At 42.8% G+C, this 18293-nt stretch overlaps 1 protein-coding gene and 1 long non-coding RNA gene across 13 annotated transcripts in view; both read right to left on the reverse strand.

The window, feature by feature from the left end:
• Positions 1–18293, reverse strand: part of XPO6 (exportin 6) — a 55686-nt gene that overhangs the window by 25102 nt on the left and 12291 nt on the right. For all 12 annotated transcript variants that reach the window (XM_030482101.1, XM_030482103.1, XM_030482097.1 and 9 more), the window contains exons 2-6: positions 13494–13584; positions 12056–12168; positions 8855–9052; positions 5916–6075; positions 5449–5526 (exon numbers count right to left, since the gene is read on the reverse strand). In XM_030482101.1, the coding sequence (XP_030337961.1) occupies positions 5449–5526; positions 5916–6075; positions 8855–9052; positions 12056–12168; positions 13494–13584 (640 nt within the window). The remainder of the gene's footprint in view (positions 1–5448; positions 5527–5915; positions 6076–8854; positions 9053–12055; positions 12169–13493; positions 13585–18293) is intronic.
• LOC115606360 lies at positions 14984–16349 on the reverse strand. The gene is made up of 2 exons (XR_003990884.1): positions 15158–16349; positions 14984–15127 (listed from the first exon to the last, which is right to left on the reverse strand). It is a non-coding gene; the product is annotated as an uncharacterized LOC115606360 (long non-coding RNA).

Raw genomic sequence — 18293 nt, forward strand, 5'->3', positions numbered from 1 at the left:
CTATAAAGCAAAAGCTATCAGAGCCTGTGGCATTCAGCAGGTTAGTGCACAAAGATTTGTCTGAGATGAACTAGGGATTTTTCTCTTCAGGAATTCAAGAGTTTTGTTCAGATCTCACATCAGATCAAAATGCGAAGCGCACCCACAGTGTTTTGGAAAACAGCAGTGCCATGGAGTGTATTTTAGGAAGTTAGTATGAATTCACTCCCCTCACAAGGTCGACCATCCTTGATGTAAGCTTGCACGAGTTCTCTGGCACATCCACGTTACACTGAACCTTGGTAGAGTTGCATCTGCTTGTATGTGACAGCTTGTGGATGATGTAAGAGCAGATGTTCTGAGACAGACCAAGAAGCCTACTTAATATGGTACCTTTTGTCAGTGACCAAAAGCCCAGGCAGGCACAGACCACATTCCCCAGCCTCCAACCACTTGCCTTACAAAGGTTTCCCAAGCCAGGCAGCGTTTGAAGGATTCTCCACAGCCTCAGGACTTATCTTAGAATCACAGAATGGTCTAGGTTGGAAAGGACCTTAAGATCATCTAGTTCCAATCCCCTGCCATGGGCAGGGACCCCCCTTCTATGACTTTTCCTAGTCTCCAACTGAAGCCACATAAACTTAATATTTGCAAAATCCAGTGACAGTGTTCTACAGCTTAACTATACATGCAAAGATAGGTTTGGTTTGGGGCTTTGTCAGCTGCTTGTTTCATTTCCTATCTCCTGTACCCAAACAGGGAAAAGAAATAATCTCTTTCCATTCACATGTCACTCAATAGGCTTCTACTGCAGCCCCTCGCTCTCAATTTCTTTGAGGAAGTGAAGAGTACCACTTTTCTTGTTACTTATATGGAAGCCATCCAATACCCTCAATCATCTTTACTGCCCTTCTACAAAGCTATCATTTCTACTCTACGCTTATTGATATAGGAAGACCAGAACTTCAGCCACTATTCAAGGTGTAGATGAACCTTAATATCACACAGCACTGACGCAGATAGCTATTTTTGACTGCTACTGACCTGAATTTTTTGTTGAATTATGTGGGGCAATGCTCAGAAGGGAATTCTGCATACTGAAGGCAAGTTTGGAACCTATGATTTGGCATGAGATGAGTACATATATATACACACATATATATACACGAGTAACCCAAACATAGGTTATACTTATCCGCATTGCGTTTCACCCTCCATTGGCCCACAGACATACAAGACCTTCCTGCAGGTCTTCAGTCACACCTTCTTCCTCACCATTCTGATCACCTTGGTGCCCTTGACAAGCCTCCTTGTCTCTTTACCGAGCCCTCTTCCAAAGTCTCTAACAGTATGTCCATGAGCACAGTCCCAAGCAGTACACCACAGGTGACCTCCTTTTTCATGGCAAGAGGGGACTATCTCCACTTACCTTTTGTCTCCTGCCTTCTAACCAATGTATTAACGATCCAGAGACTCCTTATCCCTGATGGTCTTTGCTTTCTCTAAAGCTTTTAGCACAAAGCCTTGTTGAAAGCTTTGTGGAAATCTAAGTGGGCACCACCGGGTCAGCTGCCTTTCCCCACAGAAGCTGCCGGCTACCTTACAGGCTTCCACATGCTGAAAACCTATTCACCTTCCCCAGGTTATTCAATACTCTTGAGTACAAATGTCTTCACCTTTAGAAATCCACAGGCACTTGCTACATTACAGAACGTGAAGTTCTCCACAGAAAATCCAAGTAGTCTTTTTTTTTTTTTTTCTTTGGAAAGTGAAATGACCCAACACAGCAGCAGTATGAAAATAACAGGTATGATTTACTGAGCTATTTCCAAAGCACTCAGAAGTAAGCATGATGAACAGATACCTCTTAAGTCTCCATTTGTCATCAAGATCGATGTCGTACATCGTAAATTCATAACTCCCTGCCATACCTTATTGTTGTTTATTTCCCCTCTGCTCCAGAAACTTAAGGCATCATGCTGCTTCGGCTGAATTAGATAACCCTGCACTTAGTCTTTACAAAAAAGCAGCCCCCATGGTGTCATCCACAACTATACATAGGCTGAGGTGTGAGAGCTGCTCGCGCTGTGCTTTTACAGAAGCAGATATGCTTCTTCCAAATGTCCACTCCAGCAAGCTCCACAAAAATCAATGAGAATCAAAGATTCACATCTTTCAATCCATCAGCACCAGAAACTGTAAATTTGGCCCCTCTAACTCATTTGGTCAGTGCTTTGCACCCAGTTAAATTACTGAAATTCAGATTTTAAGTTATATCTGGTGTCTTTGCAAAGAGGTGATCAATTTACAGGATCGACTGTAGTTGTACACAAAGAGAAAACTCTCAGGAGGGGCTGGGATGAGGCTATTCTGCACAAGTCAGCAGCAGCAGCAAACATTTCTGCTTCTCATTTGTTCACCATATGCGACTGCATATGCCTAACAAAGGGATTCATCAAGGAAAGAGCTATAAATCACACACAGCTATTTAGAGGCCAAGATGATTGCTGAGTAAATTCCATACTGATGCAGTAACTCAAATGTTTCCCAACATAGGACTTTATCAGAGTTCCTTTGCTTAAGTGGCATGAGAAATGAGTTTAACATTGTCTCTAAGTGCTATTTAAGAACTATGCAAGACTTGCAAGTAACCACTCTGCTTCCCTGTGCAAAAACAGGAAGCATAGCTTCTTCAAGTTCCTAGAGAGATTTTGGCTCTGATGGAGGATATTAAATATTTATAAGGACTTTGAACTTACTTTCCTTTTTGGAGCACCTTTAATTTCACCTGAATATAGGAGAAAAAGATGCTGGCCTCATCTAAGCAACAAAAAAGTTTAAGTGTCAGCAGTAAACAGGAATACTTTGCTGCATGAATGAGACTCAAATATAACAATATGTGGGTAAAAAGATTCGGTCAGCTCACAGATTTCACAGACTTTAAGGACAGAGAAACAATTAACATCTCCAGTGCAGAGTTTAATGGCAGAGTTTCACTAAACCTGTATTTGTCCCATAGTTTACCCTCCAATCACACATTCATCTCTGTCTGCAAGTAAGGATCCATAGATGTGCAATGCTAGGAGTGCCACTCACCACTACAAACTTGCGTATCTGGCTTTAAACCTCATAGGTTCTCCATGTTAGCAACTCATGTTAGCAACTCCATCAGTGCTCTTCTTCCACTGTGCATCTTTCAACTGATCATATCCTCAAATAGCCACCCAAATGATTTTTCGTTAATAAAGAAAATGGAAGATAGTCCTTCATGAAACCAGAAAGTGAGCAAGCAGTGGACAAGAGGGAAGCATTCAGTGTTCTTCCTTTTGGACTTCAAGAACTTCAATCACAACCAGTTAACATGGAGAGAGTAGCTGAGGCAGAGCACAGAAGAAATACAGAGAAAGTTTCCAATAAGCAAGTTTGCATGGACAGGACCCAATGAAGCCAAGCCCGAACTGCTAAAGGAATTGCAGTGTAGTCTCAATTACTAGCAATTACCTTCAAAAGATGCTGTGTACAGTTAGTTTGTTTTCCCTGAAAGGGGAGAAAGGAAAGACCCAGAACAGAAATGCGGAATGCTTTCACTTTGAGAACTGTAATCTAAAGTCACGAGGTGAATGCACAGGTGGATGAAAAGCTGCCTCAGCACAAACACCATGCAGTGATCCACTGAGGAGCTGAGAGGACACCTCGAGCAGGCTGCCACCAGCAATCAGCCCAGAATTCGTTCCACTGCTTACTTTTTATTACAACTCTAGACAACAAAACAGAGATTTTCTGCGTTGTATCAGTTTAAGTTACCAGCACCTCGAACCAAAACAGTGTTAGTTTTTTCCAAATTAATTCTGGAAGCTGCTGTTCATGGTGCAGCACCCCCTCCTGCAGGCATGGCCTTGGATATGTCTGCATTAACCAGCATCTGCAGCATACACTTGGCCTCACCAAGCAACCCAACCTGGTTTGTAGCAACACAGAGTCCTTCTTGGCCACTGAGGAACTGGCTACCAACAGCTGATACCAACATAAATCAGCTTTTTCCTATAGAAGACCCCAATCTTATGAAAGCACTGAGGCTCTTGCTGCCCAGGTGGGTGAAGCTGACACTTCTGCAGCACTCACCCTTGCCAAACAATACAAGTCTTGCTTTTTTCTGTTAATATTTTAATTCTTTTAAACTTTTGCTAGCTACAGCAAACTTCACACTCTCTAAACGCAAGGAATTATTTCTTCCCATTAAGCATGTTTTATATATAACTATAAAAGTGTCTTAAGCTCTTCTACAGGAAAGAAGCACTTGAAATTTTGCCCAAACTTAAATGTGAAAGTTTTAACACTCACCAAAACATCAACAAAAGCTTTGCCCAGGCAGCTGTCTTAAGCTACTAGTGCAATGTGACCACAAGGAAGTGATCTGCAACTCTCAATTAACTGTTTAAGGTCCCAAAGACAAGAGAGACAAAGGTACAACTGCTTTAACTCACCGAACACACTGCACCAAGCACAACTCGGTATCAGTATGACCCTGGAGAAGGAAATACTGGATCCATAAGCCTTTCATCTTCTCCCTATGCACAACTGGGTTACAGACCCTAAGCCCTTCTTTTTCCTTGTTAAAAGCAGACAGAGCCAAGATTGGACAACATACTGATTTCACTGCATCCTGGTATTCCTCCTTACTTTGTTTTCCAAGGAGCAGGAACAAAGACACCGCAATCTGCTGGACAATGCTCAGGTGAGCCAAAAGTAACAACGACCCACGCTACATCAAGGTACAAGAGAAACTGGTAGTCATAAGATGAGCATTACGCCTGGCGTGATCCTAAAGCATTTACCCCCTATTCAGACTTAACAGGATAAGTGAAGTGTGAGCCAAGTACACAGACATAGAAATAAATTCTCTATTTTGAAGGTAACTATAAATATATGTAAATGAGTTTAGATCAGATAAATACCCATGCAAAAGACTGACACAAATAGGTAGAGAACAAACTTTCACTCTATATATATAGTGTGTGTATATATGTGTGTGTGTATATATATACATATACACACACACACACACACACACACACACACAACATCCTAGCCACCCCTTTTTTTTTTTTTAGATAGGCCTTCAGTTTTGCTCCACTTTGGCTTTTGATGCACTTACAGCTGAAATTCAGAGAGGACAAAGCCAACTCCCTATTAGAGCACCAGTTAGAGCATTTTGCATTGACACTTCAGAAAGCTTTTTGCCATCTGAGGACAACGAGAAGCTATATGTGCACTTTACAATGAGGTGGCATTTTCTGTGGGGCATCCCCAGCAGTGGAAATTGCTTTGTGTAAGGTTTGTCTTTCTGACCAGGAATTTATTGTCCTATGAAAAGCTCTAGGAAAGGGTTATTACAAGAGATTAGACATCTATGCCTGATGTTGCAAGTTTAAGTACATGGAAATATCATCTATCTTTAGCCATCCTTACCACTTTCTCCTGAAGTTGGGGATGGTGGTGGAGTGGCAGCAGTAGCACTGTGTTTGTCCCAGATGCTCTCCAAAATACCTGCCCAAAGAAAGATTTCTCAGAACAGCCTAAGAGACAGATAAATCAACAAACATACTGGAGACTGCAAGAGATCTTTGGTAGAACACATCTTTAGTGTTTTGACAAGGAATACTGTCTTCTCTTACTGAGCCCAAGAAAATTACCAAGTGCTTATACACACAATCCCTCTTAATAAGGAGCAGGAAATATGTAGCTATACAGCTGCTCTACTATAGAAGTTGTTTCACAGTAAGCTGACCCAAATGCCTAAAGATAGAGTTGAGTGTTCAAACAGAAGCAGCCACTACATTGCCAACATGTTGCTTCACTGAACCAAGAATGTTCTAGCAGCTTAAGGCTGGTGAAGGAGGACATTTGTTTCAAGGTTCAAGAGCAGTAACTCGTACCTGTGAGGAGCCCAAGCACTGTTTGCACCTGGTCTAGGAGCAGCTTGCGGAGCTCTTCTTTCCGGGCCACGCTAAGATCTTCCCTTGGACATGCCAGTTCTTCCGAAGTAGTTTTCAACATTATCAGTCCCAGAGGAGTGGTCACGGGAGACTGAATTAACTGAGGGGAAAACATGAGTGCAATATGTGATGATAACATTCTGCAAAGCACTCAGCTGACAAGTGGGATTAGCAACACTACTAGCAGTTTACAAGTGCTTCAAGACCACGCAAGTATCAGTTCCCACAGTCTGCAGTGCTGTATGTTGAGGGAAGAGAACTGCAAATATTTGATTTCCTGAGACATTAATCTACCATGTTGCAACAGTTCAAGTACCACCACAGGAATCCTTGGAGTTTCAAGAGAGCTTTCCTAATGTCATTGTACACGTTCTCTGTTTCAGCATGTTTACCAGTAACAGTCTGTTCCTTCTGTTTACTGCCTTCTGCTGACATCATCACTTCTCAGAACTGCCTCAGCATCAGCAGTTTCACCACGTAACAGGGCTGCAGCCACGCCCCGCTCAGGAGCCTGCACCAGCAGCCAAGCAGTCTCCCATTAAAAAGCCCAGCCCTCCCCATGCACACAAAAAGCTGCAGCCAACACCAGTTGACACCAGAACACAGTGCAGGGATCCAACCTCTCCTTGCATCTGTATCACATCTCAAACTGTAAATTGTATCTCCCCTAAAAAGAGTAATTTCCACCACATGCAGGAAGAGGACTGGAGAAAGGGATTCTTGCCCTCAGTAGCTTCTGGGATATTAAAGACACATTGAAGTGGGACAAAGTTTTATTTTCAGCTGAAAGACAGCACTGCTTTTCACTGCTGACCTGGAACATCCAAAATGGTTTATGCACTACCCCCTCTGGGAGAAAGAAGACTAAAGCAAATCACAATTACCACAACTAATCCTTGAAGTAACAAATTCTGTAATACTGCCTGACTCCGCTCCTAACCTCCCTGACCCTCCCAGCCAGAGACAGGCTGAGTTAACACTGCTAAGGCTACACAATGGGGAAAAAAGCCCATCCAAAAGCTCTTGGTCTAGATGTACATGAGCTTGGCTTTCAGGAAGGAAGCATGATGGCACAGGAGCAGATAGCTAAAGAATTAAATGAAACACACAACTTGTTAGGAAGTCGCAAAGAGGCTGAACCATCTTCTCTCAGTATTTTCTGAACAATACCAGGAAATTTAGCAATACCATGGACTGGTACTTCAGTAATTTTAAACAAAGTAGAACCTTCTGTGTTTGCATAATGACAACACGACAGTCCAAGTTACTTCTCTCCGGCCCTCAACTGGTTCAGTACAAGGTTTGCAGTACTGGGATACAATTTAATGCTAAAGAATGAAACAGTTGCTTGAAGTTATCTCAGAAGTCTTGAGACAGAAGTCACCTGCAACTCCAAAAGCAACTCATTCTGCTCCCGAGCTACTCTTCATTATTTGGAGGTCTTGGAGGCCAGTATTAGTATTTTAATTCCACTTTCTCTGAATATTTTTGGAAGGTGCTACAGAAGTCAATTTATAGGATCATCCTCCTCTGCAGCCAAGTCCAAAAGAAGAGGCTTAAGAAAGAATAGATACACAAATTGGGCTCTGCACTCAAGATAACCTCCAAAGTGCTAGAAAAGCAAGTAGAAGCTCAGACAGCATTTCAGCTCAGATCCACGTGAAACCAAAGCCAAAACTATAAGCTCAGACAGTTGTCTCATTGTCAAATCGACTACCCAGAAAAAAACTGCAGCATGTCGCACTACATAACTACAGAAAGCTGTCTGAAAAGACATTACGCCAGTTAGTAACAAGCTCTGTAGGCCAGGTTAGCATTTTTTTAAATTTGAAATTAATACTAGATCCATTTCTCTTAAAGAAACTCCTGACACTCAAGGACTTTGATTTATTTAAATAACTGCCTGTGGCTTGGCTATGGGCATCGCTGCATTCAATCACCTCACTATGTCAGTAGAAAAAAGACAGCGCAGCTCTTCAGTTTACACTCGGCCTCCTTAAGTCAATTATGAATAATTTTAAGAGAAATGGAAACAAGGTCCTTAAACCAAAAGAGGAGGTTTGCACCAGCCTCGTCAGGCTCCAGCAGCAATGAGCTGTTCGCTGGGCTCAGGCTTAGCTCTGAAGATGTTGAATTACAACCAACATTCAAACTAACGGCACTGTCTCAGCCAGGATCCTCTAATACATACTCTGGTCTTTCCGCAAGAGCCCTCTTAAACACGCCAACAACGTTCCACCTGTTACTTTACATGCTGAGGCACCAAAGATTTTAGGGTATCTTTGGCTGTTAGGCGAAAAATCTCCAACAATCACGTTCAGAAACTTCACTTGTGAGAATCATCCAGTGATGCATCCATAGTGTTACTGACTTTTTACTTTTAAAGAACCCACAACCCCTAAATTTTCCATAACTACTCCCGAATTCTTCCCTGTGAGGGTGCTGAGGCGCTGGCACAGGTTGCCCAGAGAAGCTGTGGCTGCCCCATCCCTGGCAGTGGTCAAGGCCAGGTTGGACACAGGGGCTTGGAGCAACCTGCTCTAGTGGAAAGTGTCCCTGCCCGTGGCAGGGGGTTGGAACTGGATGAGCTTTAAGGTCCCTTCCAACACAAACCAGTCTATGATGATGAAATATTTAAAATTCAAACTGCAGTTGACGTTTGTTGCTTTGACAAAAAACATTAACACTAGTAAGAAAAGTGTCATGTAGGAAGCTAAGGTTTATCTGCAAAATTAAAAAGGAAGATGAGTTTAAGAGGCAATTTTGTTTTTCACGTAGTTTTTTAACTTCTCTCAAGTCATGACTCAAGGAAACAAAATAATGTCTCTCCACAAACTAATACAAGTTTAATACAAGTCTTCCCTTCATAAACTCCTTACCTGCAAGATATTAGTGAAAAAGTCATGGTAGAACATTGGCCAGTCTTGCCGGCCAATATCCACAATGACTTTGCAGAGCTTGTTCCTGATGAAGTAAGGCAGAGTTTTATGGTGAGCCAGAAGGAGCTTGGGCAGGCAGCTGCGGATCTCCATTTTGTCTTGAGATGGGACCCCAAGCCACATCTTATTGATCAGGTTCTGGAAAAGAAAAGACCTCTCAAATGAGCTCATCTTACACCTGCTTCATTCAGTTAAACATCAAGAAAACTGGACACATAGTGCAGGGACAGAGCAACAGGCAGAGCGGCTGCATCTTACATCCCAGGATTGCCTGTCCCTGCCACACTGCATGGGCAGGGAAAAGGTTATAGCTTCCAATCCATCCAGGCCTCACAGTGACCAAGCCTGAGCAGTTAGAAACTTAAGCACCTATATTTGTTGCAGTTCAACCTTCACTGCTGCTGTGGGAAGACCTACAGATAAGGAAATGAGTGGGTATTAGCAAGTTAAACAGATGTTTCCCTTTTTTTAGAGCTCCAACACCCATCTCGCTGGACAAAGAGCTGAAATTTAAGATGCTTTAATTGCTCAGCAGCCCAGTACCAACCCTGACACCTTTAACAACATGTAGAGTGTGTGCAAACTAAGCTAGGCAGAACAAGAGCAGCTTCATGGAGGGCAAACCCCACATCACTAACTTGGAATAAGCTTTGCTACCTGAAGGAGTACTCAGGCAACTGAAGACAGCGATGGTTCAAGCTGCTGAACAAAACTCACTGAGCTTATCTCTTACAAGCCACACTTGCATGTAGGGATGAGATCTAACGAAAACCCACCCCCACCACAAGAGTATCAGATTCATCCAAGCCCTCCAACAGGCTTCACACAAGATGGGTTTCAATGCCCCAGGACCTGCTACTCTTGGAAAACACCATCATTTCTATCTATTGACAAGTATCAGCAATGTTGCCATTTTAAGTGGGTTTTGGTCAAGCAGAACTGGTTTGGCATGCTTATAAATTACTTCCACTATCCTGGATGCCTAGATTTTCCCCTTGAAAGGGGGAAGCATAGTCTTGTATGAAGCAGAAAAAAAACCAAAAAGAGGGGAAGCAAGTTCAGTTTAAGATGACTTTGATGCCACCCTGGTCTCCTTAAGCTGGAAGGTCACCACAGTGACTGCCTTGCAGTGACAGGGAACCACTTTAACTGAAAGCTTTTAGTCCACTTAAACCCAGACAAAATCCTTAAGAAGGCAGAGTTGCAAATTGCTTTCCTGCCACGCTACAATCCCATTTAAGGGCTCTGGAGCATTAGGAGCTGAGCCTCTCAGAGTAACTTACTGAGGGGACCTGCTACTGAGGCAGTATTTGTACCCATCTGCAGGCAGATAGCTTGGGGAACCCATAAGTAGGAGATGCTGCAAAGGGGTTTCTTGCAGATAGTGGAATACTATTTATAGTCAAAGCAGATCCAATTCACAGTGTAGACTTACTGTACACAGGTACCAGTTGACAGTGTAGAGATACAGAGGTATTTTTATACATTAAGTTCCTCAAAGAAGTTGCTTTCTGGGTGTTCTCACAGAGAAGATCCAGAAGTATTGCTTAAAAACAGTGATGACCCAACCAAATGCGAGTTCCTTGCTGCAAGTCCAGAACAAGAGTTTCATAAGCCCCAATAAAACTGGAAGATGCTTTAGCTTTAACATTCCCACTTTAATGCCCACTGAGTTTTGTCCTACTCATCTGACCTGGAAGTGGAAGTTATCTGCACCTGTAAAATGTTTTTGGGAAGATGTTCTCTTCTCCAAAAGCAAGAAGCAAAAAAGGTTCATCTGGAAGGGGGCCAAGGGATTTTTATTCCAGATCCACTGTTAACTTCCTAGACACTCTAGAAAACACAACATTCTCATGAAGTTTTGGGAATAATCCCAATGTTTACATACATGTTTTACTGACATTCAGTACTCTGGCAGTTGAAGACTGATGAAGTTGCTATGAGGACCAGCTGAATGGGCAGCACTCAAGTAGTTAACTTTGGCAATTCAAGCTATCAATGGTGAGATCCTAATCTCTCAGCTGAGCTCTGGACTCACTTTACACTTGGACAATGATTTCTTTATTCTGCTTAATTCTGGCACAATTATATTTTCAGTACTATTCCCCCCCTCCCAGAAGCAGACGCTCAGTAATCAAACAGGTTTTAGTCTTCATAAAAATCAGTTTAATTCTTGCATGGTGCTGCTGTGTGACATCCATCCCCAGAGCAGCGAACAATTCCCACTCCATTTGTTGTGATTACCCCCTTTTGAAAGGAAGGCAAACCAGATTCAGTGTGCAGATCAAGTCCAGATAAATCAAATGAACGTTTAAAGTGAAGAAGTTGCAAGCAACAATGTGGATAATTCTGTGGATAAGAGTTGTTGGCTCCATCTAAAAAGTGGCCATTGCAAAGGATATAAAGCCCCTCTGATGTAGGAGCGGAGCTCAGACTGCCCACCCCGCCAAGAACACAACACAGAGGCCACAAACAGACCAGGGTGAGGTGTGACACTGACCAAACCCCAGAATATCGCTAGAGAAAAACACAGCAGTGGTCAATGAGAAGTCACTTGATAAAACAGAGCTGTTCACAGAATACTTTTGTTTCTTCCAGTAGATACACAAATCAATATTTATGCTTTTAACCATAACTTTGTCCTTTTATAAATAGGTGGGATGTGGTACAAGAGACCTTCCCTCTACATCTAGCACATAAGCTTGCAGGATGTAGTTCAAGAGCATCAACCACAACTATGAGATGTCAGAAAAATAAAGAGAACTTTGTCTTCCCTCTTAGCATTAAAGTTTGCAGGAGCAGCAGGTAATCATGCACGTCTTTCTGACTGTAAAAATACTATAAAAGCAATAAGACTCTTAAAAGCATTGTGCAGAAAACTCAGGCAGCCTCTGAAACTGAAGGTAGTTTGTACTGCGAGATGCCAAGAAATGAATTCTTCAATTTGTGTACAAAGATTCATATTCTCCTACTCTTAGCTTGCCATTAAGCAGCCTCTCTAGGAGAGCACAATAAAAGCATTCTTTAGCACTGCACTTACTAGGACTGCCCTTTCAGACAAACATTTTCCAATCAAATCAATTGCCATATAAAACTGCACCAGACAGAAAATGCACTAAGCAGGCAAGAGCCACAGCTTACCTCAAACACAGTCAAACTGTACATCATGACATAGTCGTTTCTTGTACTTGACAGGAAATAGAGGCAGAATCTCCAGGCTCCTATCTGCTGGGCAAAGTTATTTAAAAGCTCCTCTGGAAAAAACAAAGTATTAAAAAAATACAGGGTGATTCTTAAGCTGTGAACAAATCCCCAACAATGTATACTGGTAGCACAGTAACACACTGTGCATGGAAGAAACCCCATGTTCAGGGAATGACTCAACCTGGAGGAGGGGAAAAAAAGAAAATCCCACTCCAAAGTATTAAAAGCAACCTAATAACAGGCTTTAATGAAAACAAAATAGGTATGTCACTTTAGAATACAGTTTGGACAAATACTACACCAGACTAATGGCTGAATATTATATTACACAGAAATCATACTATGAGCATTACCATTTTACCTATAAAAGCCAAATGTTGGGATACCAGGTCACTGTGAAACACAAGGAGTACTTCAGATCCCACACAGTGTTATAAACACCCTTGTTTTAATGCAGTTTCTCCAAGAGCCATTGACTTTGTTGTAGGTCTCTGAACACTCAGGTACAGGATTTGGTCACCTCACATCAAGTGACTACGTACTAAATGTGGCAAAGGGAAAACTGAAAGGGCTGTTTTAGAGGTTAATCAAGTTGAATCCTTAAACGATTTGTTTCTTCCTGCAACTTAAGCAGGAAAATGGAGGGTGCTGAAGGCTTTTACCTTTTCCACAGCAGATCTTCACAACAGGAAAAAGACTGACCCTTGCCTAGTCGCTTATTCTTTATTTTACCAGATTTCTGGGAGAACTCTTTCCTGCTGGGACTTTTGGCACTGAAGTTAGAGATGGCAGAAGTTTGAGCATAAAAGCAAACTGCCTATTCACAGCCATCAACGACAGACACAAGAAGCTAATATAGAGCTTCTAGAGCCTGTAAGATCTCTGCTGGTTTTCAGGACACCAGCCAAAATGAAACCTCACTGCTTATTCCTGCTTGTCATTTCACATTAACTAAGCCAGTTTTCTGCTTTCCCTTCTTAACGCCAAACAAATCTGAAGTTCATGCTCCATCTCTAGGCAGAAGGTAGAGGTTTTCCAGCACATGCAATTCAACAATGTACAGGCAGAGAAAAACATAACATCTTTCTCCTACCCTAACCAACTTACTACCCTTGATAAAAAACATCTCCATGCTCACAGCAGTAGAGAGTTACTGACATCTTATCTAAAGGACATGCCATGGGATCTCCAAAACACAAACTACGTAAGCCTTTACTTCAAGTTCACACGTAAGCAGGAGAGGCCAAGGTGCCAGCCTGGTATGGGATAGAGTACTTTCTTGTGCTGTACCGGTTGAACATAACCAAGTCCTCTGCTGAGGTCTGCAGGCAGCAAAAGCAAAGGGAACCAGCCTTTAACAGTGGCATGAACTCACCTATCTCACGCTTCCGCTCATTCGTTGTGCAATTGTGGAAAAACTCTGTCATTAGACTCTCCAAAGCCCGTAGTGAGGCCTCCTCAGATGCCTGCAAACAACATTTAAAGAGAAGAGTTAAATCTAACTTCCACTTTTGACTTGCACACAGGAGGTCGGTGCCATCCATACCACAGATGCACCCAACAAGAGCATGAAGTCCAGATGGAGGGCAAAATAATCTGCAATTTAAAGTGCTCACTGCTGTCAAGTAGCAATAAAGTTTGTCTACTGTAAGTGAAAGCTTTGGACTAGAAGGACCATTTGCTCAGCTGCACTAATGAAAACAATACAAGAAGCTTCCTTCATTTTTGGTGCCATTTAGTGAGTTTAAGTTAGCTCATCCTTGTCAAATTATTCTCAAATACGGCAAGTTCAAGAAGATGCTTCCAGATGTTTAGAGATACTAAACACAGCGACAGCATGGGGAGCATGAACTCCGAGAGGACTCCTGACACGTATTCCCACCTTTGCCTCAGTGCCAGGTGTCACCTGCAACACCAAAGCTGCTCAGCAAGAATTTCCAGCACTTTGAGAAGCAGCATATAAGTATTCAGCAATTTGATTCAGGAAGGTCATATCCCTATCCCCAAATTTAGCTTTTATTATTGGAATTCATCAGTTATAGCTCAGTGTTTTTAAGTCCTAAAATAATAATCAGAATTAGTATATAGCTGTTGCAAGGTTGCTATTACTTTGCAGCTTTCTGGAGTTGGAATGATGTTATCCTAGTAACAGCTCAGCATGGAGCTTAGCCTCACAGCTATGCTGTGCTTCCCTTATTCTAAGCCTGCTAAACAGCCTTAGAAAACAGTATTGCTGCAGTACACATCATGCCATTAGTCATTCCTCTAATGTTTTCAGTGCACACTATCAATAATAAATGCATGAAGATTCAAGCCCTGACCTTCATCTGCACAGAAACAAAACAAACCATTAAAGAAAACTGAGAGTTCTGTCTCAAAAAGAAATAAGAACAGAAACAAACCCAGTGCCTGGCAGCCTTCTACAAAGAGATGAGCAAGAGAGCTTGCAGAACCACAATGGGCTTCTGCGAGGTCCCGCTTCCACGTACGGCAGTTTCCCCAAGGACCACTGTGGGGCCAAGTAGTAGGAGATCCTCCTCAAACAGCTGGATTAACACACACACACAAACACACCCCCGGAGAGCAAACAGCTCAACATGACAGTGTGGAAAGAGAAATTCAGCTCTGATCTCCCAACAGCTGGAAAGGGATGCTCTGAAAGACACCATGCATTTCTAATTACAAAGGAACTTAGAATTTCATCCTACCTTTCCTCTTCCTTCCCTCACTTTTCCTCTATTTTCTTTTTAAAGACCTGCTCTAGAAAGCAAGGACTGTTTTAGCAAGAAACATTGTTAGTGGGAAATTGGCTTAAAATAACCTACAATCAAATCAAAGCCACTTTGCAAGCTTAAACAAGATCAAGCACCCATTATCACCTCTTTAATCCAGTTATCCATGGCCTCTGCGAACAGTCTCTCACACTGTAAACCTCCCTTGAAGCCGGCCCTTCATCCACCCAACAGTGTCCCCCTCCTGCCAGTCACCATTTCCTAGATAACAGCAACACTGTGGGTAAGAGCCTCACTTAAAAAATACGTATTTGATTAACTGGAGTCCTTAATGACGTTAGGATACAGCCACACTGCCATTTCTGTGCATTTATTTCTAGGATATCGTGAGCTGCTGCAAGTTCCTCCCCACTGGATCCAGACATACATCTACATTTTCCTAAGCCCCTCCAGTTTACTTCTCTGCTGCTCAGTGCTGAGTCTCACCAATAGTTTCCAATGCCAAACCCCCAACAAGGAGTTTCTAAATGTTGGGCAGATCAATTTGATGCAAATTCCTGCGTAAGGAGCACAGTTCTCTCACATCACTCCTCCACTGGCCAAGATTAAGATCGCCTCAATTTGCAGCAAAGTGTTAGCTGTGCACACAGGAACGGCAGGGCTCAAGCCTTTTCACATCGTTAATTCAATCCTTCTTTCGGAAGAGTAGCTAAGTAATTTTTTTTCCAAGAGTCAAGATTTATTTCCTACTTTCAGAAATAAATTGCAGAGTTCTCATAAATCTTGAGCATTTGACATGTCCTCCACTGACTTCAAACCCTCTCGGCACTGAGATTTTGAAGATGACTGAGCCTATTCCTAGGAATATGCTTAATCTTCTATATTAAAACCACCACCATCATAATGTTCAATGTGCAAAAGCAAAACAGAAAACAGCATAACGCAAGCATTTTATGTACAAAGCCCAGGCTGGCCAGAATCCAAGGCCAACCTGGGCAGAAAGAAGCAGCATGGCCTCCGAGATTGTTTTCTCCTATTTGACTTTTCATGGCTGTTCTGGAGGTTTTGCCAGAGGAAGGTGGAGTAGCACAGATTGTCTGAAGTAATGGAAACCCAGCCCAGGATGGGCTCTGCAGACAGAAGAGCCTCCCAGGTCCAACCCTAGGCGTTATCCGATGGCCACCCCCTTTAGCTACTGGCAGGACTTGAAAAGGTAGAGAGCAGCATTCTGCACTTGCTCATGCCTTTGGGTATTCCTCAAGCTAACGAGGAACATGTGATAATCACCCACCTTTCAAGCACAGGCTCTAATAACTAGGTCACCAAGATAAAGAGGACATGTGCTGCTGGAGAGCTGCAAAGGAAGTTTACTGTCCCTACCCCAGAAAGTAGATTATCTAGTGAGGCTGTAATGAAAGAAGAGCTATATGTAGCAGCTGTGGCTGTACCTGGCTAATATTGCTCATGCTAATATGCAGTTTGCTGTCTTTGATGGCTTGGTGCTTACTCTGCATTGAAGAACAGAGCAGGAAAGTATCACTGGGGTCTGCGAAGAGAAATGACAATCGTGATACTGAGCAGCACTGCAGACACATTAAGGACAGCTTCAGTCCTTCAACATCAGGACGAGAGCAAACCCCACAAGCAGTCAGAACCAGCAGTACTCAGCTCAGCTTCTGCTCAAGTCCCCTTTCCTGCTTAAGCAATAGCCAGGTGGTCACCACGGCTTCATCAGGGTTACGTTGGACTTTGGGGAGACAGATATCAACACAATAGCTAAGGGCATAAATTTTGCTCAACAGCTGAGGGCCAGCTGAGCGTGCACCAATTGAAAGACACTGCTATGCAAATGTAAGTCAATCTCCTCACTCCCTAACTAGCGAACAGCCCAGGTCCTGTGGAGCTCTAATGCACAGCAGCAGGCTGCATGCCACGATCTCCCCTTGAGCACAGACACCTCTCAAAGCTACTCCTCAAGGCTGAGAGATTCCTTGCCACGGGTCCTTGGTAAGTGACTAACAGCATGCTAAACTTTGAAATCTTAGCTAAGGGATATAAAGGATTGACTGTGCACATAGAATCCTTTAGACAGAAACTACTGACCAAGTCTGGGACTATATCTGGATCCAACTGCACCCCAACTCCTCTCTGAGAAGGAGTTTAGAACACAAAGGGGTCCCTTCTGAACCTCATGTCTCAACGGGAGCGTCTCCTGACAGCTTTATCTGACCCTGTCCTCTATGCAGTAAATAATCAAGTGTACCTCACCACTGAATCATGTTCAACCACTGCCACATTTCCTATCAGCTTGTTAAATCACTGCTTTATGTCAATAAACATACTCCTACTTCTCTCTTACAAGTGAAGTGCATCTCCATCTGTGACAGGGTCATACATGAGTTTCATTTTTAAAGGTTTTCAGGGAAAGTCATGAAGTCTGGACCATCATTAGCAGAATTTACTGCAGACTTTCTGGGTCAGGGCTGGCAGCTTGATTCACCTTCATGAGGCATCACTAAATATTCAACTATTAAAACTGAAATACTCCCCCCTCACTTTCACCAGTTGTAATATCCAACCCCTCTCAACCCCAGAGTTCACTCTCAGGGCTTCCAATTGCCTGAACTCTTTGGCTGAGCTCTGACCTGCAGGCTGCTACAGAGAAGGTCTTTTAGCTGCCAGGTTCAGCAAATCCTCCAGCCAAAGATAATGTCCTCAGTCACAAGTTACTGACAGATTAAATTAAGCAAGCAGGTCTAAATGCACCAACAGCTACAGATTCCTGTGTTCCATTAAGACATCCATACTACAGCTTCAAAATAGTTTCCAAGATATCATCTTGGAGAGATGTATCCTAGCCGATTCTCCCCAGAGCAGGTGTCATTAACTGCTGCTGTGCTACACCGCGTCCATGTTGCAGGGACCGTGGAAGTGTCAACTCTGCCCCAAGCCTGCTCTTCCTGAATTGCTCTGTGTGATCTGAACATGACTTGATATGGATCAGGGTGGGAGAGAGCCACTGGCAATCTACATCCTTACCATCCCCATTTCTGCCTCATTAAGTTTGCCAAAGGTGTTTCATTAACAGTTATCAAACCAGAGGGGTGTAGCTGCTTACTCATACCATCTATCTATGGACTCCAACCTTTAGTTCCCTCCTCATACAACCAGAAAAATGACAGATTCACAGCTGAGACTACAGCCTCTTATTTTGACAGAAGTTATGAGATATGCTACCAAGAACTTGCACAAAGACATTCTGCACCCACCAAAGCACCAAAACAAGGATCCACAAACCCTGGATGTACTGGCTGATTTCAGGGTTATTGTTCAAATACATTTTAAGATGTATTAGCCATTAACTGATTCGGGTTGATTAAGAAAAAAATATTAATAGCTGTCAACTTACAGCATTTTAGGCTGTTCAAACTCCAGTTCACTGC

Source organism: Strigops habroptila, chromosome 4 (genome assembly GCF_004027225.2).
Source record: "Strigops habroptila isolate Jane chromosome 4, bStrHab1.2.pri, whole genome shotgun sequence".
Lineage (NCBI taxonomy): Eukaryota > Metazoa > Chordata > Aves > Psittaciformes > Psittacidae > Strigops > Strigops habroptila.